Raw genomic sequence first — 20,287 nt, 5'->3', positions numbered from 1 at the left:
CGACAGTAAACACCATTTTGAAATCTCTCTATGGATCTAATGACCTCAGAGAAGTTTCCAATATCAGTCATACTCTGTATGAGGTAGGTTTTCCCCTATATTAGAGTTTGATTGTCAAACTGTATAAGACCTGTTCCACAACGCATAGTTGACCTTCATTTGATCACTGACATGGTCCATGTCCAGATTATTTCACTTCTGTTTGTTTGTAAGTAGATTAGTCATTGAAATCCCTGATATCGATCAAGTCATTAACGTATGCATACTTTGATAATCTGCAAGATGGGTGGGTTGCAGGAATAAAGTAGATTTATAACAAAATATTTCTTTTATTATAATCATTTAAGATATTGTGCATATATGCAAAGACAAAAAAGTGTCAATCTGAATATGCATATATATGTATTGATGTAAATAAAGATAAATATGCATGTAAAAATTAGTTCTAAAAAATCAGTAATATGAAAAAAGGCCAATTACATCCACCCCATGTACGAAATCAAAAATCACGAGCGCAATGTTAAAAATAATGATTTATCAATGCACTGGAGTAAAATAGTTATGCAATCAGCACTTAACATCGATTTAATGATAAGCGTACGTATTTTCACTCAATTAATATCATATTTAATATGAAAAGAACAGAAACAATTTTTAGTAGGAACAATAAAATGTTGCCTTCGTTTATTTCAAAGGCTTATTTTCTGCAAGCTGTCAAATCCAGTGTAAAACAATAATAAAGGAATTAAATTCACATTTATCAATTTGAGGTGCTGATGTTGTCACAGTTAAATAAAACGTTAATATAACTTTCAAAAGTGTTTTTCTTCAATACATGTAGTACATGTAGATCAAAATGACGATCTTCGGTCATTTTAATTTTCCCGTAGGTAACGTTTACTTATGAACAACACATGAATCATGGGGAAAAGTAGAGATTCCAATTGACGATTATTGTACATGTAATCCCTTCGTACTCTTATTTGACCTAGATCAATACCGATCTATCTAAACATATATATAAAGGAATGTTGAAGGACATTTAAATATGCCGCTTAAACTTGACTCATGGTGTGTATTTCAACGATTCATATATACACGTAGTCTTAGAACAAGAACTACTGGAATAAGAATGCTCATGATTTTACGAATCAACTTATGTTTTTTAATGCAACAGTATAAATATACATATTTGTTTGGTTTTTTTTTTTTCAAATGATAGGTAATGTATACCGCACTTAAAAAATCGATTTCATTATTAATTTACATCGTTTGAACGGATGTTTAGTGTCGGATATATGAATGGGGTTTTTTTATAGCTTATAGCCTGAAAATTAATCAATCGCCATGTCATTTATTTTACCAAATCTTTTTTTTAAACGCGTCATTATATAGAATAAATATCATTAATTCAGTCTTGAGTCCATAAAAATAGTTTAAGAGATTAGTGTTTGCTCATCGCTTATGTTTATGCAGTTGAGAAGTGATTGATATAATTGAAGTCCGTTGACTGGTTTATGTGTTGCTTGATAGAAGGGTTCATCCAGCTGAATAATATCTGTAAGATAACTCCTGTCTCTTTCTTCGTTCACCGATCGAGGCATTATCCTGTTACTAAATAGTATTAACAATGCGAAGCTAGTATTTAATTTTTAACGATATTTTACGCAATATCAGAAGCGTTGAAATTGTCTGCATTTTATTCAGTATTAATTTGGCTTTGTTGACAAAAGAATTCCAAATTCTTTATTTCCACAAGTAAAAATCCTTTCTGAAATTTAAAAAAAACCGTATGTTATATGTTTGTACGAATTTGCATTTGATTGAATTCATGTAATTGATAACTATTTTCATCAAATGTACACTTACTGCAATTTACATCCATGGAATGGATTCTAAATTCATCCCAAACTTTAAATTCAAAGGGTACGTACGTCTTATTAAATGGATCTGCTTTTTAAAAAATCAGTATAGACAATAAATTAACAAGATGGCATGACGAAAATATTTTTTTTCTTCAAAGGCAATAAGCATTAATATAATTATGTTTTAGCAAGGTCTGCAATGGTCAAATCCAGAATAAAAGAACTATGAAAGGAATATATTGATTTTTGTTTTAATAGGTTCGGGTGTTTGCGCTGTCGAAATTACGAAAATTCTATGTTAATCCATGTATTTTTTTTCAAAAAATTAACGAATGTATAGATCAAGATGACCTACTTAAGTAATTTCAAATGCGAATCATCTTCTAATAAACAACATATGAATCATGGGGGAAAGGAGAAATTCCCATTGACGAGAATTCTAATACCATCGCACTCTGATTTGACCTTTAAAGAGTTCATGATCAGTAATGATTTATCTAAACATATACATGTATATAGAGGAAAGGTTATAAAGGACATTTAAATTCTGTCGTCTATACAGCTTTGTCAATGCTGTCAGTCGAAAACCACGGTGACCGCTGTATGACCCTCTTCTGTATTGAAGGAGCTATTCTTTGCCAATCTAAATGAGGCGCTGTTTTAAATATTTCTTTAGTTATATTCTGATATAAAAAAATGAATTTCTTATGTCAATAATTCGAATTATAGATATATATATATATATAAAAAAGCTATTGATATTAAAAAAAATAACTTTTTAATATAAAAATGACTTTTTTTTAATATCAGAAAATCATTTCATGGTATCATTCATGTAGAAACCTTTCTGTAACATCATGTCCACTTCAAACAGATTCCTCAGGCTCGTCACCTGTATCGTCCCGTCACTTTGTTTCGAATCCGCATATGAATGAAATTTTAAAGATAAAACTAAAATATGGTAAATCTTATTTCATTTTGGCAAGCAAGACCCAAGGAAAATTATGGCGAGGCACGATACCTGTCAGGCGTACAGTTAGTGATTTCAATGAATATGACCAGAATTATCAAGAGCACTTTAAAAATAATCAATTTTCATATATTCTACATAGCCCCCTAACTCCGTCACTTTCGGGAAACTCCTCGCCGTTTCAAATCAAGTGCAATTATGACGTCATTTTTTGCATGTCAGATATCTTCAATCAAATGTCAACAATTTACAACGGTAAATTTAAGAATGTGTTTAAACATATAAAACAAAATTACACCTTGTTCATTTTATGCAACAATAATTGCGTGAAATCAGCTAACACTTTTTCCCGGGTGCACTAAAATAACGATATTTCTGACATGCGGGCCCATTCGATGATTTACGGTGGACAGTCATTTTAAGATAGGTCAAGATGAAACATTTCACATGCAATTTATTTTTCATTAAGGTTATTAATACATTTTTTCAGTCCGCAATCAGTGGCGTAGCTACCTTTTAATTAACTGTATTCAAAAAAAAGGTAGGGGGTCTGGGCGGGTCCCAGCGGGTCCAGGGATTTTATGTTATTTGAATGACAAAACAGCCTTAAAAATATGACATTTTTTAAGTATTATGATTCCAATAAATATGAACAAAAGTTGCTAAATTCCGAGACAAACATTATTTACCTGGTACTCTTCGAATATTTTCTTTAAAATTTCAAGACCCCCGATGCTCTTGGATTTTTGGTTTTAGCTTTTAGATTTACAGGCTTTTGATGATGAGGTATTGTCTCAAAATGTTACAATTTTACATAGCCTACTGTATGTGTAAGTGAAATGTTGAATTTTAAAAGAATGTGTAATTATATATGAAACACTGATACCCCAGCGGAAACCAACTGCATATGACTAAAGATAATAGGCGTTTTGAAACAGATCTATTATTCAAACCGTAACATACTTACCTAAATGACAAATTTTTGATCAAGTTTATCATAATGTAATTGTGACTTTGTCAAAATTTTAATCACCCGACCGCCGACTTTAAATTACATGTAAGTATAGACTGACAGAATACAATTACGGACATACACTCAAAACTTGATGTGTTTTCAGATTTTAGTATGAATATTTAAACTTGAAATGAGTTAAAAGTTGTTTATCTCATTTTAATAAGTTTATTGTAGATCATTCTTTAAGCCAATAACATGAAAGACTCGTGATCGTCTTTGCCTTCATTGTGTAACTGTTGTGCTTTTAAAAACGATTTTAAATTGCTTTGTACAGACATACTTTTTATATATAGATACTTACGTAGTAAACTCAAAACCGGATGCATAAAAAGTATGAATTAATGTAAATTATGGAATGACGGTATTTTCCGGAATCGTACTCATTGCATGGTTTACGACGAGAACTGAATGCTAAATATGCAGATTATAACTCAGTGGAGTCTCAATACGATCTGTTTACGTGCAAACAATAGGAAACTCAAATCATAAGACCTATGCTTTGCAAAATTTTGTGTATTCATTTGCGTTTTTGCGTAAAGGGCGCTACGCCACTGGCAATAGCGTTTATGCACTACACTTGATGATAACGTCAAATCGCTCATGCCGTAATTTTTGCCATATAAGGAATAAGGAATCATTCTTTGAGTATTATGAGGTGATAATTTTGGTCGGGGCGTGATCAAATCCAATAAAGCCCGAAGGGCTTTATGATAGATTTGATCAAGCCCCGACCGAAATATCACCTCATAATATTTAAAAAATGATTCCTTATTACTTATATTTATATAATTTTAAACCATCGTACGATTAAATATTTAAATATAAATAAGTAAACCCCGCTGGAGCCTCAATTTGGCTTTATGGGTTATATAGTGCAAAATCGATACGTAGTGTTATCGCAGGCAAAGACACTGGGCAATGTAAATATACAGGGTTACAGCTATATACGGTATGTCGCTATTTAGAATATGTTACATTTATTAAAAATGTAATAAATAAATAATATACATGTAATCATTAACATATTCATTATTGAAATGATATATTTGAAATATGTTAGGACAGAAATCAAACGACATCCATACATTCTGAAAAGGTCATTGTGATTGTTGTTACAAGGACCCATTTTTGGGAGTTGATTTTAATCAACTCTCCTATGCAGTTACTCTGGCAAACTGAACGCGGGTATGATAAGGCAACTAACAGCGATCAAATTCCTCTGATCGATATGACGTCACAATAAGCAGCATGATGTCATATTTTACTCAGAAACATGTCGATTTTAACTTTATCTCTGGTTTATATTATAAAAATTACAGACATAAAATATCACTAGAAACTCTTCTTACTGAATATATCTTCGATTTCTCTCTATTACGTATAATTATCATTGATGACGTCACAAGCATGTTTAAAAGAGAAGATCATGTCGGGAGACAAATTATCGGAATGCAGTGTAAACAATGCCGAAATAAGACTTATTTAATACAGATACCTAAGATTTAGATGAGTGTCAGTTCGAATATAATCAGGATAATACAGGCATGGATATTTTGTTTAATCAGCGAGTGTTATAAGGTAAGCAGATCGACATTTATATGGCTTGACCAGCCTTTCCTCTGTCAGTGTGTACAAAAAATGGCAAAAGTGTAACACTACCCTGGATATTAGGAAAGATGATTTTGGTAAATATCAACGGTATATGACCTAAACTACATGAAAAGTGCTGCTAGAATCCTGTGCTTTGTTGTTTTAAACGAAAAATACGTAGTATTTTCAATGAAATTTTAGAAGTTGAGAGGGTTTCCGATAAATATTTACAATATTTATTTTATGCGATGTACAATAGGATTCTAGCAGTAATACTAATAAACATGAACTAATTTCCAATCGAATTATTGTAGAAAACATACAAATGAACTTCGGGGTAGTGTTACACTTTTTGATTTTCTGTTAAGGTAAAAAAGTGATCTATTTTTAACTGTCACGTGATACCATGGCACGGCAGCTTCAAAGATTGAGTCGATTCCGAAGTAGAAAAATGATATCTTGGTGAACTCTTTCACTTGGTATTAATATCCAGCGCTGTTTTCATAAAAATAAACATTATTTAAATTGATCATAATTTTGACGGTCTTTAAACTATGAGTTGCCTTAACCTACCCGCGAAAGTGAAATAGTGTTTGGACCTCAGCACAAAGCATCACCGCTGACAAAACTTAGACCTTGAAACTATACTCTGTCCCGAGCATTTGCTTCCACCACTTTTTGCTTGATATTTCAATAATAGTAAATACCTTTGTGCTCAAACTACGTTCATCCACTAATATGAAAAATGTCCAGATTATCTGTTTTGAAAAGCCCCCTCTACCGCTTCAGGTTTCAATACACATCCAAAAATTGAAAGTCTACGGAGATTTTGCATTGCATCAGCCATTAATAAGCCCGGATGATAATGTTAAAAAATTGCGCGGTGTATTCCGAGTGTATTCCGAATGGAGAAAAGATGTAAATATTTCGCATTATAAATCTCCGTAAGAAAATTGTTTTCGTTCCTGTGAAATTTTATGAGTGAAAAGGGATAATTGTTCAATGAAGATACCTTGGATATATTCCCTTTCATCGATTTCAATTGTATTTCTTTCACAGGTATGTGTATTTTTATTAAAAATCGTCAGAAATTGATGGAAGCAATAACTTGGGACAGACTAATAGATAAACTCGGTGTTATGTATGCTGAAACATTGTTTTTCAAGGAAACGAATTTATTTATAAATACCTTGAAAATAGTCAGATATTAAATAGTACGAACAATTTAGATATTTTTGGTAGTCGTATGTATTCCTACGCCAGAGTTCGATATCGTCTCGTTCAACCAGACGCTCGGCTGTCTCCGTAAGTCTCCGACCAGCAGAGAGTCTCTCGTGGTAGTCGGAGAGCCGAGAGTCTGGTTGAACGAGACTAGAGTTCAATAACGAGGCCGAGTACAGAACGAGTACGCACGCTTTCGCGCAGCGTTTCATTTCTATTGTGACGTCATCTTTTTTGCTTTGTTGACGCCATAGCGTGATAGTTTCAACTGCAGATATTCAGCGAAATTTGTTGAAAATAGCTCGTTTGATGCGTAAAATTGATATTATATTGTGGAATAAACATAAATGTCTCGAAGTATAAGCTATATTTAGGCTCGGGTCGAAAACGTGAAGAGGGTTCAGCAAGCCTAGCCCTCTGTCACGTTTTCTTAACCCGCCTAAATATCGCTTAATTCATTTATTTCAAGACATTAACCATGTATTTTATATTTAATGACCCTAAATATGTGATGTTAAATATTTATTTACTACCTAAATATGTCTGAATGTTTTAATAATACAATAAAGATCACCATTTCCGTCTTTGTCGAATAAAAAATAGTCATTATCTGACAAACTGGGAAATTGGGTATACAAAAAATAACTTTGATAAGACCCCTGGAACAAACCAGGAGGTAAAAGGTTTTTTTTTATTTGACCATTTGATGCCTTTTAGCAATAACTTTGATATGTAGAACAGAAAAAGAAATCCCTAGGGCAGAAGTTTAAAAAATGTGCAAAATTGGTACATTTCAAGCAAAATCCCATAGGGTCCTATGTTAAAAATTAACAAACTTTGAGATGGCCCCTTAAACAAACGGTGTGGTAAATGTCTTATTTTTTTATCTTAAAATAATAATTATATCAGTAGAAATTCTTGTCAAAAATTTCATTTAAAAATCTAGGGCAGAAAAAATTAGACCCGGTGTAACGAAGAATTTTGACCCGGGTTGAAAATTGACCCGGGGGTCATTTTTCAACGTTGAATAATGAGACGAAAGGTGTTGAATAAAGACCCTAATCCGTTGAAAATTGACCCCCATCGTGGAATTTTGATCATGAAACCGGTTCAAAATTCAACAGCAAAGAAGCACAAAATAACGAATCAATATTATAACTTGAGTTTATTTAATTAAAAATTATCAGTTTATACATATTTATTCTTTATATTTATATGTTTCAACGGGGGGGGGGGGGGTTACAAATGAGACTTTATAAATGAATATTTTTCAATTTACATATTATCACTTTAAATATGTAATAACTTTTCGCGTATAATTGCTGTTTTGTGTGATATCTATATATTTCTTTAAAAAATATATGTTTTTTTAAGAATATTTGTATATGTCAAAGGATTAATTGTTTTAGTTAATTAGTATTCATATTTGTGTTCACTTATTTCAACATTTCATGTTTTCATTTCCCATTGTTCATTTGTTTACATTCACACCGCTTCATTCATTCATACAATCATTCATAGTATGATAGTAGTACGATAGGTCACGTGGTTACGTTTGGCGGGTGGATCAGTGAAAGACTGGTTTTACGGGTTTAAGTGAGTGAGAGCGCATGTCCGTTTGCATTATCGAATTTTTAGCCCGAACTTTGATTTAATGTCACGACGCCACCCAAGACAGACGGTTGAATTATTAAGCTTCATAGCTTGTCAACCCGACTATTATCTCAGTTCATATTGCTGTTATACTTGATGGGTTATTTTAATCAACTATGTGTAATTCAAATATTATTTAACTAAAAATAAATTTAATGAGTGAATGTAGAGAATGAGAGTGTTTTAGTAATGTTATAATTTTATATGATTATAGATCACCTAGCTGTACTTGAGGAAACCATTTATTCAATATACAGTACAAATACAACAATAAATATTTAGCGTCATTTCCGCAAAAGGTCTTGGAGTTCTTAATTGTTCCCAAATGTAGCCCAGAATATTATATATCAGCTACCCCTTGACATATACATAATTACACGTTAAAATATTCAATGCAGTTAAACTCCAATTTTTAAATTCGCTGGAGAAGTGTACAAATGTAAATATTTTAAAAATTACAATACATCATATTGTTTAATTTTGGTTTTACGTTCATCCAGTAAATTGAAACTTTGATATTGTTCATTGTAGATTTTCTGGGTGTGTGCAAATACAAAATTTAGGGTATGTCATATTGAGATTTTTGTGCTCGCACCCACTCAGTTTGTTAAAACTGTTATTATCTGAATTTTGTATTCACACCTATCCAGCCAATAACAGTGTACAAAATGATGATATGCTCAAATGTTCTCTTTCATGAACAATGCTGTAGTAACTTTATCTTGAAAGCCATTTTTTTAAAAATGTTATTTGTTACGTGGTTACTAGGGTAACTAAATATCATCAAATCGCTGATTTTTGTTAGGCATAAACAATTCTCCTTCATGGAATCTGTAGCAAGTTAGCAACCTAATTTTTGTACAGGATGACAATAAAATAATTTTGCTTTAATAGTTTCTAAATTGCTTTGATTACAAAAATTTATCATAAATACTAACAGTAATTGTTTTCGTCAATAAATAGGTAAATTGCATTTTTTGAATAGAAATATGAAGAAGAAGATCATACAGCAGCATTGGAGTAGATGATTGACCTTCCTATCACAGCCACCTACATTATTAAATCAATTAAAACTTGTTTTATTGAACGGAATGATCAAATTATTGAATGGATTGGATAAGAGTCTTAGCCTATGTAAACCCTTTCAAACATACAAAGTCAAGAAGAAATTATCTATAGTCATAAGAATATAGTATTACAAGTTTACAGAATATTATTGATATAACATGTATGTGCATATAAGACAGGGGATACTTGAATATTAAATAATTATCTGAATATTTATCATATATGATTGTATGACTTATTGTTGGTATACATGTTGACTCGCACCTACATTAACAAACCTATCACCTTCATTTATACTTGCAGGGATATAAACATAAGAATGAAATTTTCATGATCCAACCCATTTGAAAAGAACAGTAAATAAAAGGGGGCTATATATTAAGTAAATATACATTTATATTTCTTAAATAGGTTTAAATCGTGTAACCTAAGAGAATCAAAAACGCTTTGGAGCTCTAATATAAATATAAACATGGGAAACAATTTTACAGTTTTATCTATATGAAAAATCAGAACTACCATAAAGTATATAGTTCATATAAAAAGGTGCACTAATGTCAATAAGTTGTTTAAAAAGTTCGTCTCCTTGGATGTCCAGGGGGGAAAATCACATTTCCTTCAGATTCAGACCTACACTATAAACATCGACTCCCATCAGTTTAAAAAAATCCTTAAAGTAAGCTTTACTAGCTTTCTTCCGTAATTGACGAAATTTTTGTAAGCTTTAGGTATATTTTGTTTTTTAATTAAGTTTTGACTTAAAGAAAGATAAAGTTGATGGAATTTTCTTTCCTGCATGAAGATTATTCCATAATTTACATGTAGACGGAGCAAAGCTATGGTAGATAAAAAAAAAAGCTCATTTGACCTAAGAGTACATGTATGTTCAGTTAGAAAATATGATTGAATTCAATCTAACATATTTTGTGGTGTTTAACCATTTATAATCTTGGAGAATATAATTAGTTTATGTTAATCCCTTCGAGATTGTTAGGTTTCTAAATCAAGCTCACTATATAAAATGATTTTAGAAGAATTAATTCTGATCCCTGTCACTGTCCTGGTTGCTTCAATTTGTACATGTTTAAGCAATTCGGATTTTCCTTGATACAGCTGCTCCAAACAACATCACCATATTCCAGTCTAGGTCTGATAAAAGCCGAATTTTAACAAGTGTTTATCTATCAATTGTATGCTTGAGTAATCTTAATATATTCAACTTTTTGCATGCCTTTTCATGTATACCATTAATATAACTAGATCAACCATCCTCCGACTGTATATTTAGATGCAAACCTACTTTTTTTTTTAAATTGATAACATTTTTGCTGTATGCTATATGTTTTTAATTTTGAGGAAATATATTACGTCAGTTGCCTGTGTATCTAATTTGATGGAATTGAAAACTCAAAATGATAGAAATAAATTGCATTTTTAAAAAAGAACTATGACTCTGCATATGCAGAAAATTGGATGGTGCTTCAATAAAGTTAATCCGACAATTAAGTTTATGAAAAATTATTGTCAAGTATATATATATGTATAATTCAGTATATATAAAAAAGATAAAAATATGACAACCATTTATTAATTTTTTTGTCAGGGGTGCTGACTTCTTCAAATTAAGCATATGTATCTGACATTATATCCTTTTGTCTTGATATAAATGTATATACCCTTTACCCAATAAAACAGTATAGAGGTTATATTTTCAATTATTAGAAAATACAACGCCAGGTGCCTGTCGAATAGGGCTCTGTTGAATTGCCTTAAAAGTGACAATAACGGGCAATACATTTGTTAGATATATTTATCAGAGATTATGACAAGTTGAAACTTAAAATTCTGTCACATAAGGGAATGAAAACCATGTCACTATGTCAAAAAGTATTCTAGCCCTACTCGCCTGTTCCATTCCGAAGCAAACGGTCATCTTCTTAGCTTTATTGACATAGTATAGTAATAATAAATGGAATCATATTTTCAGTCTCAAAATTAAATGATAAATTGGACCTATCAACCTAAAAGAAATTAGCCCGTCCGCATATGTATCGGACAATATGAACATTTTAAAACTAAAACTTTCAAATATGTGCATGATTGTACATTTAAACTGTGTAGAGTAAGTTCCAGTTCAGATCAAAACTCTGAGGTTGGGGTCAATTCTCAACAGGATCAATTTTCAACGTGTCGATCTCATCAGAGTTTAGAAAAATCTTTCTCATACCGTTGAAAAATGACCCCGGGTATAAATTTCACGATTTTGGTCTCAATTTTCAACGTTGAAAAATGACCCGCCGGATCAATATTCAACGTTGAAAAATGACCCCCGGGTCAATTTTCAACCCGGGTCAATATTCTTCGTTACACCGGCCTCGTTAAATTGTATAGCCTACATCAATTTTACTTATTATAACTTGGCCTAGATACAAGTTGAGTTTAAACTAAATTGTTAATGTGTCTCCATTCCCTGGCGTATCAAAGGTCATGTGGGTGACGGAGTTAAGTTCATCAGTTATGACAGCACGTTTGATAAACGTAATATTCAGACGGCTTATTTGAATAACAATAAAAATATTTTTTGTTAATAATTTTATAAATTATAACGTTTCAGGTTATATATAGTGATTGCAAATGATAAAAACCGCAAAAAATAATTTACAAAGAAACGCGGAATGTTTTCTGCTTATGGTGACGGAGTTTGGGTACTCGGGGATATAGGGGGAAAAACAATAATTTTAGGAAGCAAGACAAGCACTGTAGTAGCCTATCAGAAATTCAAATGTTAATATTAGAAAATTGCTGTTATATTTTTTGTTATAAGAATTGAATTATTGTTTTTGTTTTTGTTTTTTTTTTTTTTATCAAAAAATCATTTCTGATATCAGGAAATACCTCAAAAAATATTAAAACGATACCCCGTTCTATGATTTCCAGAACAATTTGATCGGGTTTGGAAAGCATTAAAAACTGTCTGTAAAATTACAGGAAAATTTGTTCCAGTCAGTTGGGTTGCAAATCAATCTTCACTGCTACGCTTGCTAAGATCACTGGTAGGATTTTAGCCTGTTTCTTATTTATTTGCAACAAATTCATAAAATTGCCAACTCCTGTGTGCTGATGTACTTGTGTAATAGTGTTAAATTTGCCTCACCATATCGTTCATGATTGTGTTGTGTTATAATTCACTGTTATTCGTTACAATCAGTGAATACTTATGATTCATTAATATTTATGATCTCAAAAATAACATAGTGATAGTTTTTATTTTAGAGCCAGACAGTAAATTATGACAAGATGGTCATCAAATTATCTAATCCTCAAGATGGCCAGTCAGTGGCACTTCATCTCCCTCTCTTTATTGGAGACATAGGATGTACCTCATCTGATGGATCAATAACAGTGTCTAATACTTCACTCTCCAACAGCAGGCCAATAGTTTGGCCAGTCATCAATGGGGCATTCAAAGTTTTGGTGAAATTGAAAGTTGGAGAAAATGTGATACAATTCATTCACGAGGCTCAGGTTTTAGTAGTGACAGTCATAAGGTACCTCCCTGAGTTAGATTATTTTGTCCGTCCTGTGTATATTATTTGCTGTGATCATGATGGAACATTTCAAGGCCCAGACTATGAAGACTGTTCAGTGCAGAGTGCCTTGGACCGCATCAAACTGGCTTCTATGCTTCTCCAAACATTCACTGCAGAAAAAATGAAAGACCATGGGTTTGGTCATAAAACTTTCCTGCTGGAAACAGATCAAGATAATGAACCTTTGTGCCATATCTTCAGAAGTCAGTTAACTTTGGAAAGAGCTCATTCAATGTCAGGACCGGAACTCTGGACACATTTTGCAAATGAATTGATGACTTCAAGTTTCCCAAATAAGAATAATTGTAAATGGTTCAGTTTCATGTCTTTCACTAGATATCATCTCCCAGAGAATACAGAATCTCCAAGATCTCACTCTGATGTTCTTAAGTACACAAAAGGACACACTGCTTTAGGTAATGCCTTTTTGTAATGAGAATGATATATTTGAAGATAATAAAATGATGTGAGGTCATCCCTCCCCCTCTCCCAGGCTGCTTTAGGTAATGCCATTTGAAATTATCACATACATGTATATAGTTTAAGATTTGATAAAGACCATTTTATGAGGGGAAGTCACCCCCTTCCTCCTCTGGCCCAAAGTCATGGAATAGACACAGAACAGTCTGAACTTTAAAGTTTTACTGAAATAACTAATATGATTCTCATTTCACTCATCAGTATAAAGAGAAGGGGATGGATTTGGGGAGAGAGAGAGAGAGAGAGAGTTATTAAATACATGGTACATTGTATTGTAAATGTTAACTTTGATATCTATGACAGTATCTGCACCTTGATTTTAGGTGGTGGCGGTTTGGCTTTGTTTGGAACAGGAAATTTACATACATGGGCTAAAGATGTTGAAGAGATTTATTCAAGATTTACAGATAATCGTAAAATTGACAGAGCAAAATTCATGGATGACAGCGCTTACAGGTAAGTATTGCTAAATTGCCTTTTGGGTTAACAGGGCTGAAGGATCATTTGGTTTACGTATGATTTTTAAGTTTTTTAATACACATGTACTATTAAATCATGACATCAACAGACTTAAAATTTAAGGTAAATATTGATCGAACATAAATTCTTGTTTACTCCTTGACATTCTAACAGAGAAAATAAGTACCAGGGGCATGCACTGATAATGATCATCAAGGATTCCTCCTACAAAAATTGAAATTCATGGCCTTAGGTGTGGGATGATGGTGATTTCATAGGGAGAGCATTGAGGAGATAGCAAAAAAGCATACATTCTTTAAACTACTGTGCATTTAGCAGGTTAACTCAATGCATAATTATGACCATGGCAGCCTAACCCAAATTTCTCAAATTCATAACATCATCATAGGAATTTAGGTTCTGAGATGGGTTATTTTAGGTCACATAACAGTAACTCATGAATTTTGAAACTGAAAAGACTTTAAACAAAATTTTGAGATCAAATGGTCCCTAAATGTGGGCTTAATTCTGGTGATTGATATACAGTAAAACACAGTGACAAAGATTGTCCCCTTATAGTGCTAGCAATTCATTCCCCTTATCTTAAAACATTTTATAAATAAACAGATATCAAAATCATAATTTGATCTTAATTTTTTTTTCAACCCTGCATGAGATTTCACACTAGTTAAGCATGTTTTACTGTATAAACTGGTTCTTTAAAAGTTATATGTACCTGATGCAGTTATATGTGATGAGGAGGGATTTTCTGTCAAAATCGTGAAATTTAATACATGTACCATTCTGACACCGGAAATAAAATTGGGACACGTTTTTCTGAGATATGGTGGTTTTATTGTTCATGTGATGTTAACATTTGGTTTCTTTAATTTTTTCCTGATGTTCTTGCTTGGTCATCTACTGATTGCAAATGTCCCTATATTGTTAAAATTAAATTATAAATTCACCAACTACTTGTAATGAAATCATCTTTTTCTTTAGGGAATATTATTGGGCTAACTATGCAACAGGATTAGGGGCAGCATTACATGAGCTGGGACATACATTTGACCTGGCTCACACCCCCAGTGGAATCATGGCGCGAGGTTTTGATGACATCAATAGATTTTTTACTGTTCAGAGACACTTGTCTGAACATGAAAATAAACAGTTTTCAGGTGTGTGTGAGGAAAACAACCTCAGTGGATTGAGCCAAAATGAAGCACAAATCTTTATAGGAAATCTTAAAACCTATTTCAACCCAGGTGAAAAAGTAAGTAACTAGGTCTGTAGACATACATCATTGTTGTGTATTGTGGTTTCATTAATATTCAAGGGTATCAGTTTTCGTGAATAAAGTGAAAATCACAGTTTCAAGGATTCGTAAATTCGTGGCCAATGACCCTATCAATACAAGGTTTTAATAGAAATTGCACTTCAATGAAGACTTAATTTCGTGGATCAACTTTATAACGAAATCCATGAAAAATAGCATTCAACGAATATTGATGAAACCACAGTATTAGACTAACAAAATTGTGTGGGTTTTCAAAAATAATTAATAATGGTATTCAAGCTGATATTACAAAGATTTTTTGATGATAGTTATGTACCACCAGATTTTGTTTTATAGCTGGATGATACTGCACAACCATTAATTATAAACTTGGAATCAAAATTTAAACCAATAGTGCCCTTCAGTTTGAAATACAGTGTGCAGAATTACAATGGCACCTGGCAACACCAAATAATTACTGACCAAATAAAATCTGAGGTAGTTAATGATATGCATCCTGTAAATAATGGTGGAATACTTGAAACACAGTGTCGAAAAGGTAAACATTATTTTCTTTATGCTAAATATATTCAAAGTTACACATATCATCAGAGTTTCCTCTTATGTTCTAAACTTTTTCCATTTGAAGTTCAGAGGACTTAGCACATGTATAACAGTTAAAAAGAAAAATTGAAGTTATGTATAACAGTTAAAAAGAACAATAGAAGTCGTCATTGATTATGGTTTTAATTTGGGCCACCTTTTTTTTTTATATTGACCAACAATGTAAACTGCATTTGTAATTTCAGTACTTGTTACTTTCAGAAGTTAACCAAACTGACATTCTTTTTTAAAATCGTAATTATTTTTTTTATTTTCAGATAAGTGCAGTTCCTGTTCTTTGACATCTTTACATGTATCTAATACACACTCCAATAAAACAAGTTTTCAACAAGAATTACTATTCCAGCAGAAATTACTCTCAGATGGCGGCGCCCACTGGTATAGGTCCTCTGCCATTCTCCTATTTCATCACAGGTAAAATCTACTCTCTGAATTGACGGACTTGTAAATCAGATGATTTTTAATTTGAGAATAATGATTATTGTCATCTGTATTGGTTAAAAAAGTAACAATTTATAATTCTTAAAACAGTATATTCTTTAATTTAAGTTTATAAAGCATTTGTGTTTTCTCTGAACCTTTTATTCTCTAATTCAACTGAGTTCATTTGACTGATGTTTTCCTTGCATACCATGGAAATCCTTTCACAATGTTATCAATGATATTGTTTATTTTTAACATACTGTGCCTATATCTAGGTGGTTCAACAAACAGAAACCAGTAAACCAGAGAAAAGGGCCAGAAATAAGAGGGTAAGCTAAAAAATCATTATAATGTGTTCATTGTAGCTACCGTATACGTTATCGTAAAGAAAATGTTGCATGTTCATTGCAATTTCTTCCAAACACTCTATAGCTTAAAATATAATGAAACTCTATAGTTTATAAGAATGCAAAGTTTACAAGTATAGGTGTGCACATATTCACAGTAAGTACATTACATGTACCTGTAATATTTCCTGTTAGCTGAAGCTGATGTTCCTTGGTTTTTGATGTGATTTTGCAGGAACAGTGTGACATCCAGCAATGGACTCTGTTTGATTGAGTTGCGATCTGACCCAAAGGGTGAAGTGTTTCAATTTTGGGAATTTGAACACAACAATTACCCGAGAAGCTTTTATCTAAGGACAGGAAATATTCCTGAAGGGGCCACACATATAACTATTTTTGTGGAAGACGAACATGGGTTTACTTCTGAAAAGAAACTAAGAATTCAAAATGTTTCAATAATCTAGAAAAATATTTGTCTAGCGCTTTCAAAATGAGAGCGCAGCATTGTAATAATACTACAGTTTAAGCTACTTATCATACATTTATGTCCATTCAAATTCTAAGATACGTACATGATTATATTGTCTTAATATGTCCACTCACTTGCTGCACATTTGTATATAATTTTATATGTATTATAATTTGTATTCCGATGAGTTGTACAGCACAAGGATAATAAATTGAATTGAATTGATAAACAAGTTTAATTTCGAGGAGGCTTGATGGTCCACAAATTAACTATCAGAACTACCTAAAATCTTAAGTTTCCTGTTTGTATATTAAGCTTTTGCCAAAGGCACAATCTCCATATATTGTTAAAAGCAGCTGTAAAATCTATAAATGTACAGTACATTTACGGAGAACTATATCATGAATTTTAAATCCGGAGAGTAAATCGGTAGAATGAGTCGATCTAAAAACCACCCTGGTTTTAGTTCAGCATATAGATGTAGATCTAAATAATTTACCCATGCAACTTGATAAAGTAATAGATCTATGATTTTTCTACAACATTGATATTTTTATAAACTGGCAACCTACATTTCAAGCTTCGAGTAAAAATTCTGATTCAAATTAAATTATCTTACAATATATACCTCTTAAAAAATGTTTGGAATCAACTGTGTAATAGTTATTGCTGCAATGCCTTTTTATGGATGGCAATCCAAGATAAAGCAATATGAGCTTCAATTTTCATGCTGAATTTTTTTTTACGAAAATGTTATTTTCTACTAAAATTACAAAACTGTCATGGTTTTTTTTAACTTCTGTTAGCCTTTTTTTGTGGGAAAAGCCGTTAAGGTAGAATATCCCTCTGATAAGAGAGATAACTTCTGTAGAAAATAATCTCAATTTGTTTCCGTTAACTTACAATTATTAAGGCATGTAGCAATAAAGGAAGCAGTGCTTGGTCCCAATTTATGTTGGAGGACGACATTTATTTGACATTCAATTATAAAAAAGGAAATTTGAACGAAACGAACTAAACCCAAACTTTTGGGAAGTGATAAAAAGTAAAAGAAAACTTTAACAAAAAAATTTAAGAAGCGAATCATTTTTATCAAAATTTTAATGAGGCAATGTCTACATGTATACCCCTACCCCTCTCCTAATGGATTATTTTTTTTTTAAATATTGATAATTTTAAGAACTTTTCAGTACATAAACAATACGTGTTTGATGTTTTAGGCCAGAGAATTTTGGATGAATTTCTCTCGCTCTCTCTCTCTCTCTCTCTCTCTCTCTCTCTGGCTCGTTCACAAAGGTGAATGAATTATAATTGGGAAAAACGTGACCAAGACAATTGCAAACTCTAGACTTAATTATCATCGTTTGAAACTTATAACATTTCAAATGTTTAAAATTGAATATGGGTTTTCTTATCTGAGAGAGCAGATATGGGACAATAAAATTAAAAAATAATAATATTACATTTTATTCAAGACAATTTATCCCTATATTGAGATCATACCAATTACTGCAAGATCATTCATTTGATCCCCTTATTGTGTTAAAATAAAAATAAAATAAAAATAATAATATTACATTTTATTCAAGACAATATATCCCTATATTGAGATCATACCAATTACTGCAAGATCATTCATTTGATCCCCTTATTGTGTTATAACAAAATGCTCTCACGACTGGTTTACATTTTTAGCATTTCTAAAACATGTGGATCCATTCACATGAACTATTATCTTATCCAAATTTAAAAACAGAAAACCTTCCTGATTAATAAGAAACTGTGGCAATTTATCATGTACTGTATGTAAAACATGTATGTAAAACCTTCAATAGTTTATGATAAAGAAAGATAACTCTTGCTAATTGAAGCAATTTTTGTTACAAACCCTTGCAACAAAGTGTTATTCTGAACTAAAAAACACCGCTTCATTATGTTTTCTACTATGAATTGGCAATGTATATAACTGTATATTATTTTCATATACATTTAATGTTTTTAATTTTATGCTGCGATGGTAAAATTTTGCTTTTTCTATTCACTATGTCTAGTTTTCTTCATATCGTGATTCGACACATTATCAATTTTGGAAAAATCTAGTAGCGCTTCATCACTTCAACTTTGTTTCATTTGAATCTATTGATATTGACTTTCGTGAAAATCAATATAAATTTTTTTTAAAAAGATATGGTAAAATTAATAGCAGAGGGATATTACACCTTAAGAAGCCTTAATCGAAGCAAAATTGAATTATTGTCGTCCTGTACAAAAGTTGAATCGCTATATATTCCTTATAAGATAAATCTTTCTTCTGACAAAAATGAATGAATTTTTCAAATCTTATTTATCATAAAAGTTTAAGTTACATACATACTTAGAATACTAGCAGGTTTTTGCAGCAAAATAAAATTCTAGAAAATAAAGCTCATATTGCTTTAACATATTTATCATTATCAAGGATATCTTGAAAACATGTCATTTTATTACAAACGTCACTCTTTAAGCGATAAAAAAGATTCCATAATTTTAGGGGGATATTATATAGTTTCCGCAGTGGGAACCTCAATTTTGGTTTGCAATCGAATCTCCAGGATTATGAATCATCTGTAATATATCAAACTTTTATCAAGACTGTGCATAGTAAAATAATCGAAATCGAACACGCGCGTGTATACAATATTGCCCCTTAACTTAAATATATGCATGAGTAGTCGCATATGGAAAAGACTCGAGCTCAGGCACGAAGCATCGGGATGGGGGAGGACAGGGGGGCCTGCCCCCCCCCCCCCACTTTTTGGCACAGCAATGATTTTTCTATAATTAACAAATTAAAAAAAATGAATTAACATGGAGTTGCACACCCCCCCCCCCCCCCCCGACTTTTTATGGGACCGTGTTGAGAATTGAATTGGAAACAAGGGATAAAGCAGTGAAATTGAAGATATGGGTATACCTGCCCCCCCCCCTTTTTTGCGCTTGTCAATATTTCTTGGTTGAGCCCCCCCCCCCCCCCCCAGTTTCAAAAACGATGCCACGTGCCAGAGCTGTGGGGATGCTGCAGGCAGACTCATCAACTAATGATGTAGCTAGGAACGTTTACAGAAACCCGTAGCACCGTGTGAACGTTATTGCGAGGTACAGCGAGACCTATTCTGTCACTGACAGCCTTGGATCATGACGTCCAAAGACAACAATTCTACAATATGACGGGTTCATTCTAGCACTTAAGGTTGCTCG

At 32.2% G+C, this 20,287-nt stretch overlaps 1 protein-coding gene across 4 annotated transcripts; it reads left to right on the top strand.

Annotated features, from left to right (window-relative positions):
* The first annotated feature begins 61 nt into the window (after nt 1-61).
* LOC105318658 (uncharacterized) lies at nt 62-17,627 on the top strand. Of its 4 annotated transcripts, none has more exons than XM_066079021.1 (8): nt 62-208; nt 12,662-13,388; nt 13,776-13,908; nt 14,914-15,184; nt 15,545-15,746; nt 16,069-16,225; nt 16,510-16,563; nt 16,817-17,626. In XM_066079021.1, the coding sequence occupies exons 1-8, from the start codon at nt 179-181 to the stop codon at nt 17,043-17,045; spliced, it is 1,803 nt and encodes a 600-aa protein (XP_065935093.1). In that variant the 5' UTR covers nt 62-178; the 3' UTR covers nt 17,046-17,626. The 4 variants fall into 4 exon arrangements, with proteins under 4 accessions (XP_065935093.1, XP_065935092.1, XP_065935095.1 ...); XM_066079020.1 differs by having other exon boundaries at nt 69-208; nt 12,656-13,388; nt 16,817-17,627; XM_066079023.1 differs by lacking the exon at nt 62-208 and adding an exon at nt 4,733-4,799 and having other exon boundaries at nt 12,656-13,388.
* The last annotated feature ends 2,660 nt before the right edge of the window (nt 17,628-20,287 follow it).

The sequence above is a fragment of the Magallana gigas genome, chromosome 3 (assembly GCF_963853765.1).
Source record: "Magallana gigas chromosome 3, xbMagGiga1.1, whole genome shotgun sequence".
Lineage (NCBI taxonomy): Eukaryota > Metazoa > Mollusca > Bivalvia > Ostreida > Ostreidae > Magallana > Magallana gigas.
Note: the sequence above shows the minus strand (reverse complement) of the source record. Positions and strands in the feature narration are given on the sequence as shown.